Below are 26,899 nucleotides of genomic sequence, written 5' to 3'. Positions count from 1 at the left end.
GAACCTGGTAAAACGCCCCCCTTGCCACGGCTGTCACATGGTCGTCCATTGACAGCCGGGCATCTAGGAGGACGCCCAAATTGCGTACCCGATCCACGGGGGCCAGATGTTCGCTCCCAATGGCCAGTGATGGAATCAGCTGGTTGAACCGGGGTGCCGGTAGCCACAGCCACTCCGTCTTGGATGGGTTGAGCTTGAGTCTGTTACTTCCCATCCAGATCCGTACGGCTTCCAGACACCGGGACATCACTTTGACGGCATCGTTGGGGTGGTTTGGGGTAGAGATGTACAGCTGGGTATCATCCGCGTACAGATGGTAATCTACCCCGAACCCACGAATGATCTCACCCAGCGGCTTCATATATGTGTTGAACAGGAGAGGCGAGAGGACCGAACCTTGTGGCACCCCACAAGTGAGCGGCCTCGAGGTCGACCTCTGCCCCCCTGCCAACACAAATTGCACTCAGCCAGAGAGGTAGGAGGAGAACCACCGCAGAATGGTGCCCCTCACCCCCAGCTCCTCCAGTCGATGCAATAGGATACCATGGTCGATGGTATCAAACGCCGCCGAGAGGTCTAATAGGACAAGGATGGAGGAGCAACCCCCATCTCTGGCCCTCCAGAGATCATCCACCAACGCGACCAATGCCGTCTCCATGCTGTGGCCAGGCCGGAAACCGGAAATCAGTTTCCTCCAAGTGGCGTGGAAACTGTTGTGCCACCACACTCTCTACCTTCGCCACACTCTCTACCTTCGCCAGAAAGCAAAGGTTGGAGACGGGACAGTAGTTGGCTAACACAGCTGGGTCCAGGGAAGGCTTCTTGAGTAGGGGCCTCACCACCGCCTCTTTCAGGACGGCCGGCAAGAACCCCTCACTCAAAGAAGCGTTGACTAACTCCTGGAGCCAGCCTCGTGTGACCTCCCAGGATGCCAGTACAAGCCAGGAGGGACACGGGTTCAGTAAACATGTGGTGGCTCGCAGTCACCTACGCAACCTGTCCATATCATCGGAAGTAACAGAGTCAAACTCCTCCCAGAGTGGAGCCTCAAGACCTTCGAATCTGAGCGATTTTGTCCTGCAGATACTCCCCAAATTCCTCTGCTCTACCCTGCAAAGGGGCTTCCCGCGGCCTCTGTTGAAGGAGGGAGCGGGTTACCCAAAACAGGGCGACAGGGCGGTTATTTGCGGACGCAATAAGAGTGGCACAATACTGATGCTTGGCCACTCTTAACGCCACAAGGTAAGTCCGTAAATAGGCTCTCACCTGTGATCAGTCAGATTCAGAGCATGACGATCTCCATCTGCTCTCTAGGCGTCTCTTGCGGCGCTTCATCACCCTCAGCTCCTCGGTAAACCAAGGGGCCTGGGTGGTTCGCTGCCGCAAGAGAGGCCGCAAAGGACAAAGACAAAGACACTGAGGTGGGGGCCCTTAAACTCCATATCATTTGAACCTTCCTGAAGCTAGGATTGGAGCTGCTGGAGAGAAGGAGGGGGTGAGTCACAAGACAAAGACACTGAGGTGGGGGCCCTTAAACTCCATATCATTTGAATCTTCCTGAAGCTAGGATTGGAGCTGCTGGAGAGAAGGAGGGGGTGAGTCACAAGACAAAGACACTGAGGTGGGGCCCCTTAAACTCCATATCATTTGAACCTTCCTGAAGCTAGGATTGGAGCTGCTGGAGAGAAGGAGGGGGTGAGTCACAAGACAAAGACACTGAGGTGGGGGCCCTTAAACTCCATATCATTTGAACCTTCCTGAAGCTAGGATTGGAGCTGCTGGAGAGAAGGAGGGGGTGAGTCACAAGACAAAGACACTGAGGTGGGGGCCCTTAAACTCCATATCATTTGAACCTTCCTGAAGCTAGGATTGGAGCTGCTGGAGAGAAGGAGGGGGTGAGTCACAAGACAAAGACACTGAGGTGGGGGCCCTTAAACTCCATATCATTTGAACCTTCCTGAAGCTAGGATTGGAGCTGCTGGAGAGAAGGAGGGGGTGAGTCACAAGACAAAGACACTGAGGTGGGGGCCCTTAAACTCCATATCATTTGAACCTTCCTGAAGCTAGGATTGGAGCTGCTGGAGAGAAGGAGGGGGTGAGTCACAAGACAAAGACACTGAGGTGGGGGCCCTTAAACTCCATATCATTTGAACCTTCCTGAAGCTAGGATTGGAGCTGCTGGAGAGAAGGAGGGGGTGAGTCACAAGACAAAGACACTGAGGTGGGGGCCCTTAAACTCCATATCATTTGAACCTTCCTGAAGCTAGGATTGGAGCTGCTGGAGAGAAGGAGGGGGTGAGTCACAAGACAAAGACACTGAGGTGGGGGCCCTTAAACTCCATATCATTTGAACCTTCCTGAAGCTAGGATTGGAGCTGCTGGAGAGAAGGAGGGGGTGAGTCACAAGACAAAGACACTGAGGTGGGGGCCCTTAAACTCCATATCATTTGAACCTTCCTGAAGCTAGGATTGGAGCTGCTGGAGAGAAGGAGGGGGTGAGTCACAAGACAAAGACACTGAGGTGGGGGCCCTTAAACTCCATATCATTTGAACCTTCCTGAAGCTAGGATTGGAGCTGCTGGAGAGAAGGAGGGGGTGAGTCACAAGACAAAGACACTGAGGTGGGGGCCCTTAAACTCCATATCATTTGAACCTTCCTGAAGCTAGGATTGGAGCTGCTGGAGAGAAGGAGGGGGTGAGTCACAAGACAAAGACACTGAGGTGGGGGCCCTTAAACTCCATATCATTTGAACCTTCCTGAAGCTAGGATTGGAGCTGCTGGAGAGAAGGAGGGGGTGAGTCACAAGACAAAGACACTGAGGTGGGGGCCCTTAAACTCCATATCATTTGAACCTTCCTGAAGCTAGGATTGGAGCTGCTGGAGAGAAGGAGGGGGTGAGTCACAAGACAAAGACACTGAGGTGGGGGCCCTTAAACTCCATATCATTTGAACCTTCCTGAAGCTAGGATTGGAGCTGCTGGAGAGAAGGAGGGGGTGAGTCACAAGACAAAGACACTGAGGTGGGGGCCCTTAAACTCCATATCATTTGAACCTTCCTGAAGCTAGGATTGGAGCTGCTGGAGAGAAGGAGGGGGTGAGTCACAAGACAAAGACACTGAGGTGGGGGCCCGCGCGCCTAACGGCGCGCGAATCATATATCTATAAACCAAAATAGCAATAATACATTCTGGATTAGTGTGTTTGAGATTGTGATTTTATTTATTTCAAAATGACTGGCTTAGTTCAATGTAATAGCTGTTTTGCACCTGTCTTTCGCAGTACTCTTTTCAAATTTGGATACTGTCCCCTTTGTAAACAAATTACGAGTCTACATAGGCAGATTACCTATCTAGAATCTGTAATCTGTGCTCTCCAAGCAGAAACTAGGTGTCTACGTCAGCCATTCCACTCTATGGTGAAGCCACACTATCAGCCCCCTCTACCACAAAGATCTTGCAGGAGAAGAGCTGTCTGGACAACTGTGGGATCTGGCAGGTTGAGAGCTGTGAACCATAAACCCAAAGCTTTTGCTGTGACCCAGCAAAACAGATATAGTGCCCTTGCTGACCTTAATGGGGACACTAAAGAGATAGGTCAAGGCAGTTGTGATAATGATGACTCAAATAAGCAGGGGATCGTGGTCCAAAATGAAGAACTTTCTTCGGAAAGGCGAAAAGGGGAACCAGGTATCACACATCAGTCGCAGAAGAAGATCAAGGTATGTAAAAAGAGAAGTCACCTTCTGGTTGGTGATTCAATCGTAAGAGATGTTAATTTAGGAGAGGATAAGGAGGTTTTAAAAGAGGTCAGGTGTCTGCCAGGTGCTACTGCCAGCAGAGACAAGAGGCGTATTCTTAAGATAGTCAAGAATGCAAGTAAGGACTGTGACGTTGATGCTATTATACATCTTGGCACTAATGATCTATCCCAGAAAGATGTACTTTCTGTGCAGAATGATTTCCAGAACTTGGGGTATGAACTTAATAGTATAGGTTGTAGGCTTATCTTTTCAGAGGTTTTACCTGTATATAAGGAACAAAAAGGGAAGGGCCAGCGTGTAGCAGAGTTTAATGTTTGGCTAAAGGAGTGGTGTAAAAGGGAAGGCTTTGGTTTTATTAGTCATGAAGCCTGTAGCTGGTCCAATGAAAAACTGTACAAAAGAGATGGGTTGCACCCATCCAAGAAAGGAACTGAGTTACTTGGCATTAAATTCACAGATTTTCTTGATAAACATTTAAACTGAAGAGCGGGGACAGAGAATTAATAGATACAGAACATCTCTGTCCCCAGCAAACTAAAATTCATAGGGTTATAAATGCATGTAACATAGATGTGTGTGTGGGTAAGATTATCACTCCTGCTGTCAAGCAAAACCAAGCATGTAATAGTGATTGTCATACCATGTGCATGAATCACACAAGTGGCAAGAAAATAGGGGCAGTCAGGCATAATACAGGTTATGTAGACAGTAAACACAAGGTCAATCAAAATGGACTCAAATGTCTATATACCAATGCACAGAGTATGAGGAATAAACAGGGAGAATTAGAAATTCAAGTAAAAGAGGGCAGATATGATATTATTGCCATTACAGAAACTTGGTGGGATGAAACTGACAAATGGAACATACAGCTAGAAGGATTTAAATTATTTAAAAGAAATAGACCAAATAAAAGAGGAGGTGGAGTTGCACTATATATAAGAAATAACTATGTCTCTACAGAAATAGAGCACAACAATAATGAGAACTATCTTGAATGCATTTGGGTCAATATTAAAGGTTGTGGGGGAAATGACATTGCCATAGGTCTATACTACAGGCCACCCAACCAAGCAGAGGAAGAAGATGAACTTTTTGCTAGTCAGCTAACTAAGGTATGTAGGAAGCACACCACAATAGTAATGGGAGATTTTAACTACCCTGACATCAACTGGGAAACAAACTCTGCACCAAGTGGAAGATCCAACAGGTTCCTAACAAACCTAGCAGACAACTTTGTTTTCCAAAAAGTAGAGAAGGAAACAAGGGGATCAGCCATACTGGACTTAATTCTCACTAACAGAGAGGAAATGATAGAAGGTGTTGAAGCCATAGGAACCCTGGGGGCAAGTGACCATGCAATATTGGAATTCAACATTATCCAAACACAAGTAGTAGAACAAAGTCAAACTAGAGTCTTGGACTTTAAGAAAGCTAATTTCAATAAACTTAGAGAGAGCTTGGGAAAAATTCCATGGATGAGAATCCTCGAGGGGAAAACAACTCAAGAAGCTTGGGAAATTTTGAAAAATGAGATTAGAAAAGCCCAGTCTAACACAATACCAATGAAGAAGAAAAACAACAGCTCCCAAAAGAAACCAGCATGGCTGCATAAACAACTATCTGACAAACTGAAAGACAAAAAAAGTAAGTATAAAAAGTGGAAGGAGGGGGACATAACTAAGGCAGAATATCAGCAAATAGCCCGAGCCTGTAAAGATGAAGTGAGGAAAGCTAAGGCTCACAATGAAGAAAGGCTTGCCACAAAAGTAAAAATTAACAAAAAAAGCTTCTTCCAACATGTTAAAAACAAGAAAAAAGTTAAGGAAACAATTGGTCCATTGCTAGGAGAAAGTGGCAAGAAGGTGACAAGCAACAGGGAGAAAGCAGAACTATTTAACTCATGTTTTGCATCTGTCTTTACACAAAGGGATAAAACAGTCCAACCTATCAAAAGCAGCACCACAAAATTAGGAACACAAATTGAAATAGGGAAGAAAATGGTAAGTGAGCACCTGTCTACCCTAGATGAGTTCAAATCACCAGGACCGGATGGATTACACCCCAGAGTTCTGAAGGAACTAGCAGACGAGATCTCAGAACCACTGAATTATATCTTTCAGAGATCCTGGAACACCGGGGAACTACCAGAGGACTGGAAAAGAGCTGATGTGGTTCCCATCTTCAAAAAAGGGAAAAAATTAGATCCAGGAAACTACAGACCTATCAGCCTAACCTCAATACCAGGAAAGATTCTGGAAAAAATAATCAAGCAACGAATTTGCGAACACCTAGAAGCAAACAAAGTAATAGCCAAAAGCCAACATGGATTTGTCAAAAACAGATCATGCCAGACTAATCTTATTGCATTCTTTGATAATGTGACAAAATTAGTGGACCAGAGGAATGCCGTTGATATAGTTTACTTGGACTTCAGTAAGGCTTTTGATAAGGTAGACCATAACCTACTACTAGATAAAGTAGAAGAATGTGGGTTAGACAGCATCACCACCAGATGGATTGGTAACTGGCTGACCAACCGCACTCAACGTGTAGTTCTCAATGGAACTGCATCTACATGGAGGGAAGTATGCAGTGGAGTACCCCAAGGCTCTGTTTTAGGCCCAGTACTCTTCAACATCTTCATCAATGATTTGGATGAGGGAATAAATGGGGAACTCATCAAATTTGCAGATGATACCAAGCTGGCAGGAATAGCCAACACTCCAGAAGATAGGCTTAAGATACAGAAGGATCTTGACAAACTTGAACATTGGGCACTATCTAATAAAATGAAATTCAATGGTGAAAAGAGTAAGGTTCTACATTTAGGCAACAAAAACGGAATGCACAGGTACAGTATAGGTGATACCTTACTCAGTAGTAGTAACTGTGAAAGGGATCTTGGAGTCCTAGTGGACAACCATTTAAATATGAGCCAGCAGTGTGCAGCAGCTGCCAAAAAAGCCAACACAGTTCTAGGCTGCATCAACAGAGGGATAGAATCAAGATCACGTGAAGTGTTAATACCACTTTATAATGCCTTGGTAAGGCCACACTTGGAATACTGCATTCAGTTCTGGTCGCCACGATGTAAAAAAGATGTGGAGACTCTAGAAAGAGTGCAGAGAAGAGCAACAAAGATGATTAGGGGACTGGAGACTAAAACATATGAAGAACAGTTGCAGGAACTGGGTATGTTTAGCTTAAGAGAAAGAAGGACTAGGGGAGACATGATAGCATTATTCCAATATCTCAGAGGTTGCCACAAAGAAGAGGGAGTCAAACTATTCTCCAAAGCACCTGAGGGTAGAACAAGAAGCAATGGGTGGAAACTAATCAAGGAGAGAAGCAACTTAGAACTGAGGAGAAATTTCCTGACAGTGAGAACAATTAATCAGTGGAACAGATTGCCTCCAGAAGTTGTGAATGCCCCAACACTGGAAGTCTTTAAGAAGATGTTGGATAGCTATTTGTCTGAAACGGTATAGGGTTTCCTGCCTAGGCAGGGGGTTGGACTAGAAGACCTCCAAGGTCCCTTCCAACTCTACTACTATTGTATTGTATTGTAAGGCGCAACCCGGTCCAAGGCCCCGGTGGCCGCAGTGTTCCATGCAGCCACTAGATCCTCCATCCGGGTGCGGGTCAGGGCTACAGGAAATGGCCCAAGCTCTGTCTGGAACCTATCAGGTTCCATCAGGCGTCTGGGGTGGAACCATCTTGGACATTCCAGTTCCGCCTCCCCGCGATGGGGAGTAGTGGCTGGGAAGTCGAGCCGGAGAAGTGAGTGATCTGACCATGACAGGGGTGTAATAACTAAATCCCCTATTCCCAGATCACTCCTCCACCGGCCAGAAACAAAGATAAGATCCAGTGTGTGACCTCCCTCGTGTGTGGGGCCCTGAATTACTTGCGTCAGGTCCATGGCTGTCATGGAGGCCATGAACTCCCGAGCTACCTCGGATGTCTCCCCTACCGATGGCAAGTTAAAAAGTCCCCCATGACCAACAGCCTGGGGGTTGGTCTGTGACCAACAGACTGGTGGCTCCTTTCCCAACCAATGGATTTTATTAACAGAGATGCAACTCGTGAAAGCTTATGCCTTTCCAAAAAAAAATCTTAGTCAAGAAAGATGGTACCAGACCTCTTCTGAAAAGTGGGCATTCTAGAAAGACATGTATTGGTTCCAATCAAGTGGCTATTAATTCTACTGACATGTCCAGAAATATTGCAGTTGGTAAAATAAATGCATTAAGGTAAAGGGGCAGGGATTACTGGTTTCATGCTATAACTTCAACTGTATTTATTGGACAAACTGATATTCCACCCTTCCAGTAAATGCCCTGTGCATCTATGTATGGTTTTCTGCAATTAGATACCTTTTTAAACCTTCATCCTGATGAGCAACTGTTGGTTGATATAACAGAGTTTCAACAACAATAAAGAAGGCAAATCCAAATACAACACAGCCAGCAGTAGTTAATTGTGGAATTTGTTAACTACCCGTGACCTAATCATTTCACACCCTGAGTGGGAAGCGCCTACATACTTCTACTAAGCAATAGTTCAAAGACTAAGCAATCATTGTGCATATCTCTTTAACAATAAGAAACAGAGAAGAAGAAGCTCCTCCTACAGGGTGTTGGCTCTCAAAGTAAGGAGGGGGCTTGGAACTCATATAACCTGACTTTTGTAGTGCAACTGAGCTTTTGCTTTCTGTTTTTACTTCTCTCAACCTCAGAACTGGCTCTTATTGCTGGGAGCTACTGAGAATTTTAGGATGGCCCAGCAATTTGTAGATAGTCATATTGCATCTGATAAAGTGGTTGTGTTTGGAAAGAATAGCTGCCCTTTCTGTCAGAGGGCACTAGAACTTCTGAAACAAATTAATATCAAGTCTGGGCATTTGGAATATATTGATCTCACAAGCCAAAAGAATATGGATGACATTCAAGACTATCTTATGCAGCTAACGGGTGCCCGAACGGTGAGTTTTCTTTAAAAACAGAGTGAAAGAGGAATGTCATAGCTAAGAGTGAGATCATGTGTTTTGCCTTCTGAGTATATAAGGAAAAGATCTCTGTTTTCATGTGGCTGTTTTCCAATAATATAATCCACATAATATGCTCTTTTAACAGTTGAACTTTTGGTACAATATTGCTTTCCCAACAAGCTGAAATGTGGGTGAGGAAACAGCTGAGCAATTATTTGCAACAAAGTCACCAGCTATAGGGTTTGTGTCTGGATCACATTATGTAGGTGGATAGAATGAGTTTTGGGCTGCATTCCCACATATAGAGTTTATTTGGAGCTAGTTTAGTGTTATGAATCAAGCCAGCTTCTGTAGTTTGTAAACTATGGTTTAAGTTTGGCAAGATGTGATAAATATCAATAAACTTTGAGATTGCCAAGGGAAGCAATGCTTACAGCTGTTAGACCGTAATATGAGTTGTTCCTAATCTTTTAGCCTAACAAAGCTCAGAAAAATGAATGAGGTGAGTTATGTGCTCTTTGCGTTCTAAATATAGCTTGTTTCTTCATCTGGCTCCTCAGAATGTAAAGTGCTCAGAGCAATGTTCCCTTCTGTCTTTGCAAAATCCTTACAAAATCCTCCTTTAAGATACCAGTAAACTGGGAGAGGTTTGAATCCTGGATCTATCTTTGGAAAACAGCACTATTTAGAGATCACAATGCAATGTCTCTTTGAAGTTACGGGAATATAAATGATATAGACAACTCATGATGCATTGGGTCATTCTTTCAGAGATATACTGACTAAGGTGGGGGGAGCAATGGGAAAGGGAGTAACTTCTGTCTTCCTGCTGGCTTCCTGATCAAGATTACTTGTGGAAAGCTGGCAGAGAATGTCAGAAATCAGTCCTCTTCCTCCTCCTTAGTTAACCTGTGTAATTTCTTGCCACTTTCCTTGGGAGGGGGGGAGAGAAAAGGACTGAGGACTAGGAGGACAACTGCATCTCCACTCTCCATCCCTCCAGGGAAGAAGGCTTACCCATTGACTGATAGCATCCTCTAGTCAGCCCTCCCTTGCCAACAGGTATCCAAGTCACTGCCTTGTCCTTACCTCACTGCTCACCACTGTTAAGACATTTCAAATCTAGGTCTCCATTCCAAAGCAGTCAATCACTCTTGCCTGTTGGGCCCTACCACCAACCAATTCAACACCTTTGCCAAATTTCAGTCCCATGGTAGTAGTGGGTCTTGGATTCTTTAAAGAATAAATATGCATTCTTTAAGTCAGCCCATTTGTGGTATGTTGATTCAAAAATTGTTGCACTCTGATGCACCTATTTGTCTTGTTGAAGGTTACAAACACAGAGTTTTAGTAACATATAAACCAATATGCTGTTTTTAACTTTTGCAAGACATACTTTTGCAAGACACTTTCTCAGTGATTATTCTGGGAATTGTCTAGTGGATGTTACACTGGTAAAGGTTGAGGTACATTCACGTATCACTGAGTAAGTGCAAGTATCATTTGGTGAGGGAAAATTGTGTTGCTTCTTCCTAGTCATGGGCTGCATTATTTAGAACAGTTGAAAAACCTTCTACAAAGTAGGGTTTTGTTTCTTTATGGAAATACAATGTGTTCACCCCATAATCTTGGAAGTTCTACAACTTAACCATGACTAGTATGCAGCGAAATAGGGAATTTGAAATATTCCCACACAGCAGACATACTTAAAAGGAAAATATCCCATATGTGTTCTGAACCAGCTGTATTGCATATAATAAGTTCTGTATTATATAAGGATGAAGTTCCATATAAGTTTATTTCATATTGAAGCAGAGAAAACAGAAAGCCAGTTTCCTACTTCCTGTTTACAGCTATGTAACTAAAATGTTTCTTGATATGCAAAGCAAGAGCCAGATAAATTTCTCTGCCTTCAGAACACAATACATGAGAAATAGGTCTGAGGCATTTTAGCCCCTCCCGAGAATAGCCCCAAGCAACTAATGTGAAACCAACTTGATACCTTTTTTACTCTCTCGCTTAATGGTTGAAGTATCCCTTCCCTTTGCTTGTTCCAAGAAAAGGAGGCAATGTAGAGTGGAAGAAGCTAGTTTCACTTAATACATTTCTACATGTGAAAGGCATAAATGCAGTGTGATGAAAATGAATCCATCAAGCACTGCTGAGTAATATGTTATGCTTGCTTTCTAGGTTCCTCGAATTTTTATTGGGGAAAAATGTATTGGTGGTTTTACAGATCTAGATGCTCTAAACAATAGTGGAGAACTTTCTGTCATGCTAAAGAAGATTGGGGCTCTGTGAAGGTAAGCATATAGGTGTGGTTCCAATTAATATAATGGGATAGAGGAAATCAAGATTCCCTTTGAGAAAATTATCACCAGAGAGAGGCGTTTTACCTATAAGAATTTGCAAGGTCTCCATATAGAGATAAGCAGCATGTTAGTGGCTGCTTTTGCAGATAATTTAGTGCACAGAACTACACCCAAGCAGTTGTATGAAGGCGGAGTTGCTCGAATTAGCACAAAGCTTACTATAAAACACGGGTGTCAAACATACGTTGTCATGGCGGCATCACTTAACGTATCATGACTTTTTTTCCCTTCGCCAAACCAGGCATGGGCATGGCCAGCTCATGACGCATCCAGCCCACGAGTTTGACAGCTCTACTATAAAACATGATTGGTCCTTGACTAATATACTATTTTTTTTTACCACCCTGCTTTTGCCTTTTTTTGGAATTCTTCAATTGGCTTCAATGCAATATTTTCTAGTTGTTAGCCTGATTGTTCCATTACTTCCAGCCAGTAGGATTTATGGGGACATAAAGATGGCAGTAGGCTAAATGAACTTTGAATATTCTACAGAAGGCATCCTGTAGAGCAGGGTTATGCAACTTCTTCAATTTGAATGCCAGTATTCCTTCTTACATTTTGTAAAAGCCATATATCTAGGGAGATATCAGTCATCCAGGTCATGGTTGTCCCGAGGTTGCTTTTTCAAGAGGCAACTGGACTTTCTGGTTTTTCTTTGAAGATTTTTGCTTCTCATCCAAGAATGAGAAGCAAAACATCTTCAAAGAAAAACCAGAAAGTCCAGTTGCCTCTTGAAAAAGCGCTTTTGTAGAAGCCATGTCATGACATTACTGAACTGGCAAAGGTTGACCTTTTCAGTTTCTTCTGTCTCTCATTCTCTCTCTTCATTTGGAAGAGGTTTGGATGTTAAGCTTGCAACACGGGAGCTCTAAGTCTTGCAGAGATTGAGGCATCTATTTTGTCTCCTAAATCATTACAGCAATTAGAAGCATTTGCCTAATTCATAGTGAGGTTCACTAATTTTAAGATGTGCAGTGAATGTCCCCAAGCTTTTAAAATATTAAATATGTTTGAACTATTTGTAACTTTCTGGCATTAGCAATGAGAAGATGTGCTCCTGAGATGAATAATGGTGGGCCTTTACTCCATCTCTGAGTTATTCCCCCCCCCCCCAGATTCACAATTTCTAGTGAGAGTTACAAGAAGCAGACAAAAATCATGTGCATCTAGAAGGAGAGTTAAAGCAGGAAGAACAATCATATTCCCAGATTGTTCCTTGAAACCGAACAAGAACTTCTGAATTAGGATTAAGATATTGTTTACATTTCAGTGCACAATGTGAGAAGTGCCTAATTTTGCATTTTCTAATAAATATTAAAATTTTCCATATTTCACAAGTACTTTATAAATTAAAAATATTTGTTGATACTCTTATATTATTTAGTTAAAAATCTGTAATATAAAGAAATGTTGCTGGAAAAATAAGGACACTAGGCAGCATTACAAACAAATTATATCTATATATCTACACACACGCACACACACACCAGAGGTGATATTCAGCAGGTTCTGACCAATTCTGGAGAACCGGTAGTGGAAATTTTGAATACTTCCGAGAACCGGTAAATACTACCTCTGACTGGCCCTGTCCCATCTATTCTCTGCCTCCCGAGTTCCAGCTGATCGGGAGCAGAGGTGGTATTCCACCAGTTCTGACAGAATAGTGGAAATTTTGAGAGTGGGGAGAGAATGGGAATTTTGCAGTAACCTTCCCCTGCCATGCCCACAAAGCCACACCCACAAAATAGGCAGTAAAAAATTTGGAATCCCACCACTGACAAACACCATGTGCATACAAAATTATCAAGTTCAGTTCACAAAACATAACAGATGTTACGTTTGAAATTAAGGAAAAATTTGATCTATGAATCATCCAATGTATCTCAGTTTAACATATTGTAAGTATACTGAAATATTAAGCACTTGCCTTTTCTCCCTTTCCCTCTCCATTCTTTTTCCTTTTTATGTCGTGACTTTCCCAACTCCAAACCAGAAAACAATTATTACCTTGTTTTCATTAACTTATAAACTTCTTTGGCAATCTTTAACTCACGAGCAGACTAAACAAATACTTTAATAACAGCCGACTGTGAATCAATTTTCCTTAAAACAAATGTGTCTTTTAATATTCAGCTCAGTTTTTTTAACACTCATTTTGCTTTGTGTGGAAATTCTTTTAACTTTTTTTTTTTTAACTTTCAGAGCAACAATAACTACAGGATGAAATTACCCTGAAGAAGCACTAACAGGATTTGGGAATTAGATTAATTGGCTGTCCCCTCGTCTTCACCCATTGTATATTTCTGAAGGAAGGCAATACGAAAAAAAATGTTTTGCTTACTCTCTGGCTTCTAAGACACAACTTTACCCTCCTTTGAGCCCTTGTTAGTATGACTGTTTCTCTGCTAATAAAGTACATATGACCCAAAAAGAATATTTGTTTATTTTATTGTCATTTGAGCAATTGGCTTACCTTTGCTCTCTCTGGGAGAGTTCATCATTCTGTTTGTCATTTCAATTTATGTGGCTGTCCACCCATGACTTTCCGTGTTTTCTTTTTTTAATTACTTCTGTCAATTACAGCTTTCTTTGAATCCCTGCAATTTTTCCCCCTCTCTCCCCTTTTTATCCCATATTTTAAAGGCTTCTTGACCTTATTCCAAAGTTTGAGAGTTCCTCTTCTAAATCGGGTCCCGTGTAATTCTTCAGTGTTATGGTCCAGATTATCTCTTTGGTTCAGCCAATATATGTGGCACATAAGGGACAATGATTTTGTCTTTTGATCCCTTGTACTATTTTATGATCACTTATGATAGCTAGGCACATTCTAAGAAGTCAACAATGATCAAAAAAACACACGATGAGCGTAGAAATAAGTATGTCCTAGATTGATGGCCCTCTGGTAAAATGTTTGGAGACTCAGTAATAAAAGCTAATGGTTGAGCATCTGGTAGCTGTTTTCCTATTCCTTCTTATAATGCCAAGGGACACCTGAGATGATATGACAATCAATAAAATTAAGACAAAAGTGCCTTTTTGACATTCTTTGAGAAAATTTGGGGTCATTACTCAGAAAGAAGTAATTAAGAAATGCTTAAGAAGAAATTCTCCAGTTATTTTCCAAGGGCAGAAAAAATGACAGCAGCACAATTACAGGAAAAAAAATACAATGGAAGGGCATTCCCTTATGATTTCATCCTGTAGGATGTAATAAATCCAGGAAGCCAGAAAAAGAGCAGATCCTGGAACAATTATTACATATCGCCTAGCATGCAGCTCTTGGCTACGTAAGTATGAAAACAAAACCAATCCAGTCATGAGAATTTCTGATTTTTGTCTCCTTTAAACATTTTTTAAAGCAAATTACTTTTGGTCAGGTTGAGAAGGAGCAGATTTTTTTTGTCAGCCCTAGCAAATGGCATATAAATCCTATGGCATAACTTTTGTTTACTAAGGCTGTGAAGAGGTACATATATATTTTAATAGGGGTGACTTCAATTCTGAAAAGTTAATTTTGAAAAAAAAGGTGCATTCAAATGTATTACCAGATTTTTATCTTGCATCCATCCCAAATGTCTAAATAGGTCAAAGGTTATAAAATTATAATTTAAGAACCATAAAATGCAATGATAAGCCAGTTACTACTTAAACTGACCTTTGAACTGTAGTGCTGGCGTACGTTACTGTGTACGCTATGGATAGCCACAGTAACAAGTTTTAAATTGTATAAAACCAGACACATCATTGGAAGTTATCATAAAACTATATCTGACACACAACTTGGGGTAAGGATATGACTGAGGTACATAAAAAAATGCATGGTACAGGATGATGGTCACTTGTATCGCTTTCAAAGAGGCTAAGATAAATTCACCTGGGTCAATTCATAACTATTCTGGATATTTTCAAATGCCCGTGGTAGGAGAAGTAAAAATAAGAGAGGAGAATGTCACCATCTCCTGTTTATAAGCATAACAGAGGAACCTAGTTGCCCAACATGTGAAACAAAATCCTGGACGTTTTCGTCCCTGATATGAGAGGAAGGGAGGAGAGAGAGACATTGTGTCAAATAGTCTATTTGCCTTTCCTACACAGGTTTAGTCAGTCATTCAGTTACAACTGTAATGAAGCCTGCCAAGGTTTTCTATGGGCTAGTTTTGCAGGAAAAAAAAAACATCACATGATTACAGGACACTGCAATAAATGCAAGCTGGAGTGTGGTCATATGACCCTTGGAAGAAGTAGAGGTCAGAACTTTGAATCCAGGTCATATATACCCCCAGGGCTGTCCTTCAGAACTTTGAATGGTTGCTACGCAACCAGTCACAAGTCAAGAATTACCTCTACACCTTACAGGTTAGTTAGACTTTTCACCACTTATTTCAGGGGTGTCCAAACTTGGGAACTTTAAGACTTGTGGACTTCAACTCCCAGAATTCCCCAGCCAGACACCCCTGACTTATTTGTTTGACTGAATGAAACTGTCTTTATGATTAAGTTTTGAGGTCTTTTAACATCACTGGACAGAACAGTCCACAAAATATGCAATTTTATAGGCTGCCATTCAATCTATGCAGAGGAATTTGTACCAATAGGGCAGGAGTGTCCAAACTTGGTAACTTTAAGACTTGTGGACTTCAACTCCCAGAATTCCCCAGCCAGCTGGGGAATTCTGGGAGTTGAAGTCCACAAGTCTTAAAGTTGCCAAGTTTGGACATCCCTGCAATAGGGCATCTGTCATCTTCCTTTAAAGACATCCCTAAAATTCGTTTTAACTGAGAACCATGTCAGGATTGGCTGATAAGAAATTTATTTTTTAAGAAAAACACAGCTCTCACTCTCTCTTAGCCCAAGGTAGGTAGCAATGGCAGGCTGCTTCTGAGCTCTTATTGAAGAATACTGCAGGGACTTGCCCAGGCAGTGATCAGGAATCAACACTTTTTTTTTTAAAGGAAATAGGCGGCTGTGCACTGCTTCAGATGTGGCTATGAATAAATGAAGCCCTGAGTCTCCATCTCAGAAAGATTGCTGTGTTTGTTTCCAGCCGGATGCTGCATTCACTTTTCTGCACATTATGATATACAGCTTCCTAGTCAAAATCTGCAGCTTTGCATTGCCAATCAATTACTTACAATTGAGCATATACAACGTATGATAATTTTTCTACTTTAAATTCTAAGATCCAATTAAATACAGACAGCTTAAACTGTGTTTGGACTGCAGCTGTTTAATGGATAGTCACATGAAATAAGCACTTAATAAAATGTCATATTACAAGAAATTAAATAGCATAATTAAATATTGTGAATTTAAGAACCTGTTAATCTGTAAAATTATTACATACCCAACACATGCCAAAATAAAGGGGCTTTTTTTTTCTTTTGCAGCAAAGCCACAATCATTCATGTGATAAATTTCAACAAACATTTTAACTGCAGTTTTAAGGTTGCATCTCTGTAAACTTCCATGCTGGCTTGATATTGACATTTATTCATTAAAAAACAGTAACAGTGCAAATAGAAATGCTTTTCTTATAAAAATAGATTTTAAAGGACTGCATTCAATATGTGATGTCTATAGATTACTACTTATCAATTCTTGGGTATTAATAAATATAATGCTATCAGAAATGTAGAAGTTGCTGCAGATTATCTTTCACAGTAGGCATACCTGTGCATTAAAATGTTTTAAGAAATATAATAAATTGCAACTTAATCCTATGAGTTTGAAGGAGTATGAATAGCTGTCATAATCTGAGAAGAGATTATAGTGCAGTGCATGTGCATCCCAAAGAAACCATGAATAGTCTGTTATTTTATGAACTATTTTGCAAAACATGCCATTGCCATCCAAGGATTTGCAGGTTACTAGTTGCTAGTTATGTGAATTCAAAGATGTTCAACAATACAGTATTCCTAGCTATGTAAGAATTAATAAACATAAAGTACTCTATATGTGACTTCCCATTCTGTCCCTATACAGGCTTGTAACAGCATTCTTCATACTGTCATTTATAATTACCTTTGTCTACTACTGCTGCATTGGAATGTAAATATTTTGAGGATGAAATGTGTCATAATTATACACGTATCAATTTTCAGATAAAAGGAACATTTACACTAAATCATAATCTTAAAACATTTTAGTCATTTGAAAAATTATGCCTAGATTTATAGATAAAATCATTAAAATCATTAAAATATATTACCATTTTTAAATTAAAGCAAAGGAACAGGTTAAAAATGGATTTTAATGTATCTATTTCCATGGAACTTATAGTCATACAAAAATGCTGAAAATGTTTTTAAGTTTCCTTAATTAAAAAAATCCACTACTAGAAATAAATTAGTTGTTGTATCCTGCTTGGCATTTTAAAAAGAATACAAAATATTATATAAAATATTATTTATAAGAGCCATTGCAATATTGTGAAGCAGTGCGTTGTCTCTGAAAGTGTGTGATGTGGGTCAGATATTCCTGATTTAAATGTTGCTTCAACTAACCATTGGAACATTCTAATGCCACCTTTGTACATATGGAGGATACAATGTGGAGACCATTGCAGCTCTATGTGGGTTGTAAAACATACACTTAACCACATATAAAGATAGAAAATACTACAATCTTAGTAATAATGTGCACCTACGCAAAAAAGCGAGGTACAAAAACCTCAGAAAATCGGCCAGATCAATCCCATTGTCTAAATGCAGCGCAGACCTATCTGGGAAAATTGACAAGAATGCCTTAATGGATAAAATATGTCTAGGGAAAATGGACATGCAACACAGCCCCTAGTTGAGTTTATTAAATTCTGAAATGAGAAGGGAATTATAGAAAGGACTCAGTGGATTAGTGTGCTTATGTCCCAAGAGCATAAAAGGTCTGGATCCATATGATCAGAGTATGTAAATTTAGTATTTCCTTCTTCTTCCCTTGGCCTCCCACATACTAAATATAGGAAACAAACTATAGAACAACTTTCAGGGATGAATTAAATATATACAAACATACACAGGCTACTGCTGAAATTTACACAGACCTTTTTAGGAATAATGTTATTTTCAAAATTGTGAAATGATTGTTAAATTATTATCTACCTGGTGGGAAGAATTTAAAATTGTTATTGTCAGAATACTGTAAATGGGTTATTTTTGCACAAAAAAGAAACTTAAGAAAATACTTTTATATATATGCAATTATACAGGAAACACCACCAAAATATTTTTCAAATGTAATTTTGTTTTACAATACCTAGAAAAACCATACTGGGATTTTTTTTTTACTATACAAGATTCCTCAGTGAAGGGAAAGTTTAAATAATTTTCTGAAGAATTTTTTTTTCAGAAATTTGATGCAGATTGGAATGAGGTACATTTTTAATTCCAAAATAGAATCTTTTTACAAGCTCTGTGTTTTTTACAAAATATAAAATTTCTAAAAGCTCATAAATAACTTACTAAAATCTTCAAAGGAAATAGCTTAAAAAAGTGAGTAATGACTGCAGAATCTCTCCTTCAAGCTCTTGGAATCCTAGATACATAATAGACTAACAAATATTCCAAATTAGTACATATTCCTCCAAAAAGTTTAAAATAGTATAGAATTAGACTTAACAGTACAGCTGAAATTCATCTTAGTAAATGTATATGTTACAATATGTTTCACATGCTTTTAAACAGTACCATAGTTATTCATTAGCAAGTGCAACATTTCAGCTAAATATCAAATTCAGTTGTAAGATTTCTGAAGCACAGCTTTCAATCATTCATAAATAAAGATCATTTTTTTATTTTACATTATTAGACAGTGACATTTCCGAGAATGAATGTAGTTCCTGTACTCTGCAAGCTGTCTCAGGTACATACTAGAAGGCCATCTGTGCATCTCTATGAAATTGCGTTCGTCCACTGAAGAAAAAAAGGCAAAGTATTGTATATATTTTTAGTACTAGAAGGCTGCTTATTCAGCCTAATAAGTCTGAAAGTCTAAGACATTTTTCAGAAATCTATGTGGTTTACCTTATAAATGTATGGCTAATACTTCCTCAGTCTAGCAAGATGACAACATTTAACTAAAGAGACCTGGAGTGCACCCACTCAGTCTGATGGCATTGGGATGGGTAAAAGCAATTGTGACAGGTGATACTGCAAATAATAAAGGCCCTGTACCATGAAGGATTTTATAGGTAATGACTAACATCTTGAACTGTACCCAGAAGCTGACTGGTAACCAATGCAGCTCATGACATGTACCAACTATGACACCTGGGCATGAGAGGCAGGCAGCATACATATTTAATAAATGATTACTATAGTGTCCAATATTGCTTATGCCACTGCCTTTTGAACCAGATGTGGCTTCCAGATGATCACCAAGGGGAACTCCATGCAGAATGTGTTGCAATAGTCCAATTATGAGATGACTAGGGCATGAGTGACCATTATTTTAGGCCTCGGTTTCTTTAATTCCCTCAGTCATTCTTCCCATTCATAAGCTTTTTAGACTCTCCCCTGCAATCTTTGACAGTTTTGGAAAGATCTGTAAATCTTAAGTATCCAAGAAATTGTTTCATGCACTATTTGCAGAGCAAGCTTCCTTTTTACATTTAATTTGATTTAAATTTGGTGACAAGACAGAATCCTACCCTCTTGCTAAAGAATATCAATTTATACATCCATTTGATATGGAACACAATGTAATTTGTCTCTTTAAACAACATCAAGTTATTTAGGAAACAAGTTGTCAGTTACCTGAAAGATCTTCAAACTCAGGTTTTTGACTGAAGATTAAGTAATTAGAAGCAATAAAATGAAGCAGCCAATTTGAAAGACAATCTGAATTATGAAACTGGAAAAAAAAGAATAAAAATTAAAGAGCATTGGTACTTTAGCAAGGAGTTTGGGTCAAAAACAGTAACTAGAATAAATGTTTGATTTGTACAAAGGTAGTTGTGGTCTAACAGTTAAGATACTGTGCTGTGACCGGAATATAGGCAGTTTGATATCCAAGTACGATGTGACGCAAATGGGATGATCTCCCATTCTTGCCCCAGTTCCTGCCCACCTAGCAGTTTGAAAGCATACGATGTGAATAGATAGTTCTGGTTGTTGTTGTTTTTTAAATGGGACTATTTAGGCAGTGTTTCATATAGCCACATTTGCATTTTAAGCTTTTGTTTCTCTCTACCTTTCATAAAATTAAATTATAAAGCTTTTAAATTAAAGCTTTTAAAGCTTTCTATATTTCCTGCAGTTGGGATAAAATATAGAATATATAACTTTATTGTTTTTTTTTTGTTTCTTCCATTTTCAGTGTTTTCTCTAAGCAGATAGAAAGCAGATAGAAATGAAGGCACGCCATATTTCTTAGAATTCAGAAGTATGTAATTCTATTGTACTACCGTAGAAATGTAAACTATTTTAATTAAACTCAATTAAGACGTTTAATTATATTTAAATGATTATACTTTTCAACTTTATACAGTATGTCAAACATGCTTTTATGACCAAACCACTATATGCATAATGCATTCTATAAAGTTACAAGATAACACTCTATCTGCTTATATCTGATAAAGTTACAAGGTAACACTCCATCTGCTTATATCTGATGAAATGTATCTGCTTTAACATTTAATTTTTTTTCAGATTACCCAGAAATTGTGTTTTCTGTTGCTTGAAAATATTGAGAATTTTATATCACTAACTGTTGGCATTAGCAGTTTACGCAGTAAATGTGATAGAAGAAACCATACAAGACAGTAATTTGCATGGGAAATAATGTAGATTATGAAAAGAACTTCAAATTAATTTTAGTATTGAGGTTTTTCCAGAAATCAGTTTTTTAATAATGCAAAAGGAAAGGATTTTCAGCTATCCTTTCCCCTTGGAATCAAGTTTACAGTTGATCCATTAACTGCAGTTTAATATTGAGCAATCCGCAAGTTTTTCATGATATAAAAACAATCTTTACTTTCATCCTTTGAAATGAATCAGCCTTTGTTAACTACTGAAAAGATACAGATAAACAATATATCAACAGGAAGTACTTACTTTTGCTTTCTGAAGCAAGCTGACCACACTCAGGCTCGTAGATGTTAATTCTCTACTAGGCATGCTCTGGAGTTGTGTAATTATATAAAGCTCACAGATGTGCTGGAGCCTTGAAACCTGGTACATCTCAGCACATATTAAAAGTGACATGGCTTGCAGAATGCTGGCTGATTAAAATAGCAAACCCAGATTAAAACTGATGCAATAATTATCTACTGGTTTAAACATCGTATTAATCTGTAATTCCTATACTACTGATTCAGAATTAATTTTTTAAAACATTCTGCCACTACGTATAATCTATTGTAAGAACCCTTGAGATTTGATATCTGTGAAATAGACCCTCATCCCATCTCTTCAAAGTGGCTACTCCAAGGATGAATGCAATGCATGTTGAAATATGTTGCTTTCACTTATTCACAACAAAAACATACATCAAAGTCACTTGCAAATTAATAAACACAAAGTATCATTCCTGATATAAAAACAGTTTGCATAAAAACTATTTTATTCAACATACATGCCTTTTAGCCTCCTTGTGTCTATTGGAGTCTGTGTGAATGAACCACATTTAAACCCATTAATTTTATTTCAATTAATAACGATTCAAACTTTTAGGAATCTCATTTTAGAATAAACAGAATCAAGCTTTAAGAAGCACCGATTTTTGACTACTGTTGTTAATGTTGACTACTGTTACTGAGATGTTTTACCATCATTTAATAATAAGTAACGTGTTCAAATGTATTTATATCCAAATGCAAAAATCAATGCATTCACAGCTCTCTGAAAAGCCAAGACTTTCAGTCCAAGAATTCCTTTTTTGAGTTATCACACTATTTAATGCTATTCAAAACTAAAGCCACTACAATTTAATATTTGCATACCTGGACAACAGGAGTCTGTATACAGATACTCTAAAAAAGATAGAAATGTATCTTTGGAAATTCCATAAACTGGAACCAAAAAACTATTTGATTCAATATAGTTGCCATTAAACATAGCAGCCATTACTTCACAGCGAGCTACCAGGACTGCTTTGTGAGCTGGTACTGTAGCACCTACAAGGAAAGAGGTTGGATGAAAACAGTATCATGTGAGGCAGGCATGCTAAGAAATTATTATTATTATTATTATTATTATTATTATTATTATTATTATTATTATTATTATTATTATTATTATTATTACTACTACTACTACTACTACTACTACTACTTACAATCATTAATTAATAATTAATTGTAAATGTATCTGCTGCAAAATATTTATAAATGGCAAGATGGTTCAAGCATCAATATTTCAGGAAAAGCATCACATTTCAACTCAATATGAGAATAAATGTCTCGTTAAACTTGATTCGTGATAGTATACATTTGCCTTCCCAAATATCATAGACTCCAGCTATTTTGGGACTGCAAATTTCCAGCCAGCAGGTCCCATGCTATGCTGACTGGGAAATCTGGGTATTACATTTCTAAAACATCTTGAGGTGATATTTTGCATTGTTTTATTAATACTGTAATCATATACTATAAATTTATCCTAGGTAAATATATATAGGAATTCAGATTTAATAGAATCTGTATCCACAATCTGTTTAGCATAAATTATTCTGATTTGTGAATCTATTCCAACTGCCTTTAATATATATGAAATTAATAACTTCTACGTGTTAATTGAGTTATTCTTATTCTATTCGTTGGGAATTTTTTTAGTAAATATATTGAAAATAAATCATACTATTGTTGAAAATCCATTCCTAAATAATACTACTCCTGTTCAAGATTTGTACTGTATTGCAAAAACAAACTGGCTGTGAAAATGTCTATTCCCATTAATTAATACATTCTACCTCTTTTTTTAAAAGGAAATAAAGAATAGACTGAAAGACATTTATTTTGCAGGTGTAATGGAAAGCTCCAATTAAGCAGAGTATTTTTTTTGAAAATAAAATTGCCAAAAAGCAATTTAGAAGTTGCCAAAAAACATTTTGACATTTGATCAATGGTTAAGGGGGGGGAAACCCTTTCAACATTTCCTATTTTTTAATGCATTATTCTGCAGCAATATATTCTGGTACGGTATTTATCTATAAGTACATTCATGCATGGTACTCACTAATGACTACTTAAGTGCCATCATCATTTATTCATCAAGGACAGAACAATATTTTGCATATCACATAAAAGTACTCCCAATTATCACCTCACATATTCAGCTGAACCTTATCATTATAATGGTTCTGGAACTAATATACTGTCATGAATCCACCCCCGGATTCCTCTCCAGATGTCAATTCGGAGAAGGAGGGTGAGTTTGAGTCTACAGAGAAAGGCATGGAACTGAGTTTTGGTCAGGATTGGGACTCAGAGAATTCTAACCTGATGGAGCAGCCTCAGCTGGGTGAATCAAACCAGCAACAATCTGAGGCCGAGGAAGGCAAGCCACAGCTGCAGCAAGTTGCCAGGAGGCTCCTGGTAGGGCTAGGAGCAGTTGTTGCTCATTAGCAATGAGAAGGTGGTGGAGTCCACACCTCCTCCTGATCCAAGGACATGTACCGTGTTTCCCCGAAAATAAGACCACCAAAATATCGCCACCAAAAAAGGTCTTATTTTTTGGGGGGGGGATGTCATCCACTGACTCACCTCACTTGGACATGTCCCACTCCCCGCCTCCTTTTTGCTGTCAATAGGCCTTCAGGAACTTCTTTGGCTGGCAAGGAAAACAAGGCTTTCCTGAAGGCCTCTTCAGTCGATAACAGAGGTCCGGATTGATCCAGAGCTCCGTTATCAGCTACCGAAGCCTTCAGGAAAGGCCTTTAGGAAAGGCCTCTGCAGCCGATAACAGAGCTCCAAATTGATCCGAAGCTCTGTTATTGGCAACAGAGGCCTTCAGGAAAGCCTTGCCAGCTGCAGAAAAATGTGCCAAAGTGTGCAAGGCCTGGCTGCAACTATCCAAATGTAAGTAGTAGGGCAGCTCCACCACGCCCACCCCATCCTATCTTAATTTTTACCCATGCACCCTGGAGTGGGCAGGAGTCTTAATTAGGACTTATTTTGGGGATAGAGCTTATATTGGGCGCACATGTAAAAATTAAAGTAGGACTTACTTTTGGAGTAGGTCATATTTCGGGGATAGAAGGTAGAACAGAGAGGGGACAGTCACAATGTGACTCTAATGAAGGGCTGCATTGGCATTGCCTCCTTAATCCCACCTTGAGGACTTGAGTATTGTTGCTGGAGCAATGTGCCCAGTTGTGTGCCTTGTGTGCTAGTGCTGTGCATCCTGACCTGTTTGACTCGTGGACTGCTTTCCTGGGCTTTGTGTGTGCCCTTTGGATTTGGTTGCCCAGTGATTGTTGCTGTACTGAGCTTGGAATTTGGACGTACACAATGGGGGTGCTTTCTGATGACCTGTTGGGGGAGGGGGTTGAATAAACACCCGTAGAACTCTTGCCATACGTGCAGGGGGTAGCGGGGTAGCACATATATTTATTGCCACCAATTCAGACATCATAAATAATATGCAGTTTTATTCATTTGTGCACTACGTTCTGTCAGCCCGATAAATTAGAACAAAGAAGGGAATCAGCTGCATAGAAAGACTAAATTACCTTTATTGAATAACAGAATATTTTAAGTCTGATTGTGCTGACCCTTTTCTCACTGCCCCTCCCTACTTCTTATACCCCAGTGATCCAGGGAGGTGTCTGCTTGAATCACTTTTTATCATGTTTCTCAGGGCTTAAAAATGTTTCACACTAATTTGCCTAGATAGCAGTTCTTGCCTATTTCTGTCACAATCATCTTCCTTACTCTCTACACTTTCTTAAGTTATATCTAAAGAGAGACTCCCTTTTAAATTTCTTTAAAGAGGAATTAACATACAAATGAATAATTGTTTTCATTGTTTTTGTGAACCATGGCACTCTGGTTCATATCACTCTATTTCTCTTTGGAATTTTGAAACAAGCAATGACACCCATTGTTCCTTCACTTCCTACACAAAATGTACAAAGATTAACATTTAAAAGCAAACTGTCTCTATTGCCAAGTTATGTTGTTGCATTTCAAAGACCTGTTTGTTTTCAGTTTAGGTTAAGGATTCTTTTCATAATAAAGGGATATCTAGAAAATAATTCCTTTGGACACATATCCAGTTTCCTTGACAGGTTTTTGTTTTGTTTTTGCCATTGCTTCCTTGACATGGCAAGAAAGCAAAAGCTGCAAGAGACTGACTTGCTCAAGACTTCCCAGTTGATCCTCTAGTAAAAGAAATGGGAGATTTTCTCATTTTTATGTTAACATTGTTTCCTAATTAAGTCAAGAAAATGTTGCTTTAAAGGTTCAGGGGATACAGTGACATTATTTTGTATTATTTAAAGAAAATATGAAAAAAAACAATGATGCTTTATATCATACCTTGTATTTTGAACATGACATCAGCTAATACTGTTGTGTTAAAAAAAAGTCTGAGAGAGGTGTTACATAAATGTAGCGGTCTTTTTGACAAATAAGTTCTATAATTTTGTGAACCGTTAACCTGCAGAATAAAAAGATGATTAAATACATATAGTATTTTAACTTAAGCTTTTAATTTTTTTTTTACCTCTGCTACTGCTATTACCATATTTTTTGGAGTATAAGATGTACTCTGCCCCTAAAAGAGGGTGAAAATTTGGGTGCATCTTATACACAGAATGTAGCCACGCACGCCCACCAGCCCCCACCCTTTGGCCTCTGCCTCTCAGTAATTTACCTCCTTGCAGCAAATGGGGAAATGGGGCTTGTGGAGGCGGCAATAGGCTATGGCAATCCCTGCACCTGAAACAGCTGATCATCGGGAGGCCCGTGCTGAAATTGAAAGTGAAATGGGCTGTTTGCTGCAAGGAGGCAAATTTCTGGGAGGCAGAGGCAGATTGTTTTTCTTGTGCTAATCAGGCTAAACTGAAATAAGCTGCTGCAAGGAGATAAGTCAATAACTTCCGTATTTCCCCAAAAATAAGACAAGATATTTTCTTTTGACCCCCCCCCCAATGTTGCTTGGGCCTTATTATCGGGGGGGCTTATTTGTCTGGGGTTGCCAGGTGGCTGCTCTCTTGCAAACAGGGGCCTGAAGAGCCAGGCACAGTGGCAAACACAGGGCAAACAGCTGTGTTGCGCTGTTGCAGCAGCGCAACACAGAAGCCATGAGGTGACCACGCTCACGAGCAGCCACCCAGCAACCCCCCTTTCTAGCTGGGCAGGGCACCACTCACTGACCCAGTAATATCCCAAAGGCGCTAAGCCGCTTGGCGCTCTGCCCGGCTGGAAAGGGAGGTTGCGCAAGCACCTGTTACGCCCCAGCTCGTGTGCCTCCCAGCCTCACCATGCCCTGGCCCAGCTCTCCCTGCAGGGCCATGGCGCCACCGCTGCCACCACACTCCAAGCATAACTGGCTTCCAAAGTCTGGAGATTCGCTGCCGAGTCTTCTGGCAGCGGCGACTCTGGGACTACGCTCTATTGTTGGAAGACTCTGGTGGGACAGAGAGTCTTTCGGCAGCCAGCCCACAAGCATAGAATGTAGTCCCAGAGTGGCCGCTGCCGGAAGACTCGGCATTGGATCTCCGGAGTTTGGAAGCCGGTTATGCTTGGAGCGCCGCCGCGGCAGCGGCAGCCCCCTAGCCCTGCAGGGAGAGTTGGGCCAGGGCATGGTGAGACTGGGAGGCACACGAGCTGG

The 26,899-nt window shown here is 39.8% G+C and overlaps 2 protein-coding genes and 1 long non-coding RNA gene across 4 annotated transcripts in view; 1 reads left to right on the top strand and 2 right to left on the bottom strand.

The window, feature by feature from the left end:
• LOC309388360 overlaps window positions 1-13,322 on the bottom strand; it is a 31,720-nt gene extending 18,398 nt beyond the window's left edge. The window contains exon 1 of the long non-coding RNA XR_014174767.1: window positions 13,054-13,322. This is a non-coding gene — a long non-coding RNA (uncharacterized lncRNA). The remainder of the gene's footprint in view (window positions 1-13,053) is intronic.
• GLRX (glutaredoxin) lies at window positions 8,421-13,560 on the top strand. The gene is made up of 3 exons (XM_081945590.1): window positions 8,421-8,748; window positions 10,945-11,057; window positions 13,329-13,560. The coding sequence occupies exons 1-2, from the start codon at window positions 8,542-8,544 to the stop codon at window positions 11,053-11,055; spliced, it is 318 nt and encodes a 105-aa protein (XP_081801716.1). The 5' UTR covers window positions 8,421-8,541; the 3' UTR covers window positions 11,056-11,057; window positions 13,329-13,560.
• A 2,773-nt stretch (window positions 13,561-16,333) lies between these two features.
• Window positions 16,334-26,899, bottom strand: part of RHOBTB3 (Rho related BTB domain containing 3) — a 78,401-nt gene continuing 67,835 nt past the window's right edge. For both annotated transcript variants that reach the window (XM_081940934.1, XM_081940935.1), the window contains exons 10-14: window positions 25,603-25,723; window positions 22,066-22,239; window positions 21,179-21,345; window positions 19,877-19,973; window positions 16,334-19,033 (exon numbers count right to left, since the gene is read on the bottom strand). In XM_081940934.1, coding sequence (XP_081797060.1) covers window positions 18,918-19,033; window positions 19,877-19,973; window positions 21,179-21,345; window positions 22,066-22,239; window positions 25,603-25,723 — 675 coding nt within the window. In that variant the 3' untranslated portion in view covers window positions 16,334-18,917. The remainder of the gene's footprint in view (window positions 19,034-19,876; window positions 19,974-21,178; window positions 21,346-22,065; window positions 22,240-25,602; window positions 25,724-26,899) is intronic.

Source organism: Natrix helvetica, assembly GCF_964273705.1.
Source record: "Natrix helvetica genome assembly, chromosome: 2".
In the NCBI taxonomy this organism is placed as follows: Eukaryota; Metazoa; Chordata; class Lepidosauria; order Squamata; family Natricidae; genus Natrix; species Natrix helvetica.
The sequence above is the reverse complement of the archived record's forward strand: the minus strand, read 5'-3'. Positions and strand labels throughout refer to the sequence as shown.

Coding starts and splice junctions, on each gene's coding strand:
- GLRX (XM_081945590.1), top strand. CDS start 8,542: ATGGCCCAGCAATTTGTAGATAGTCATATTGCATCTGATAAAGTGGTT. Junction 8,749..10,944: donor AGCTAACGGGTGCCCGAACG/GTGAGTTTTCTT, acceptor CTTGCTTTCTAG/GTTCCTCGAATTTTTATTGG.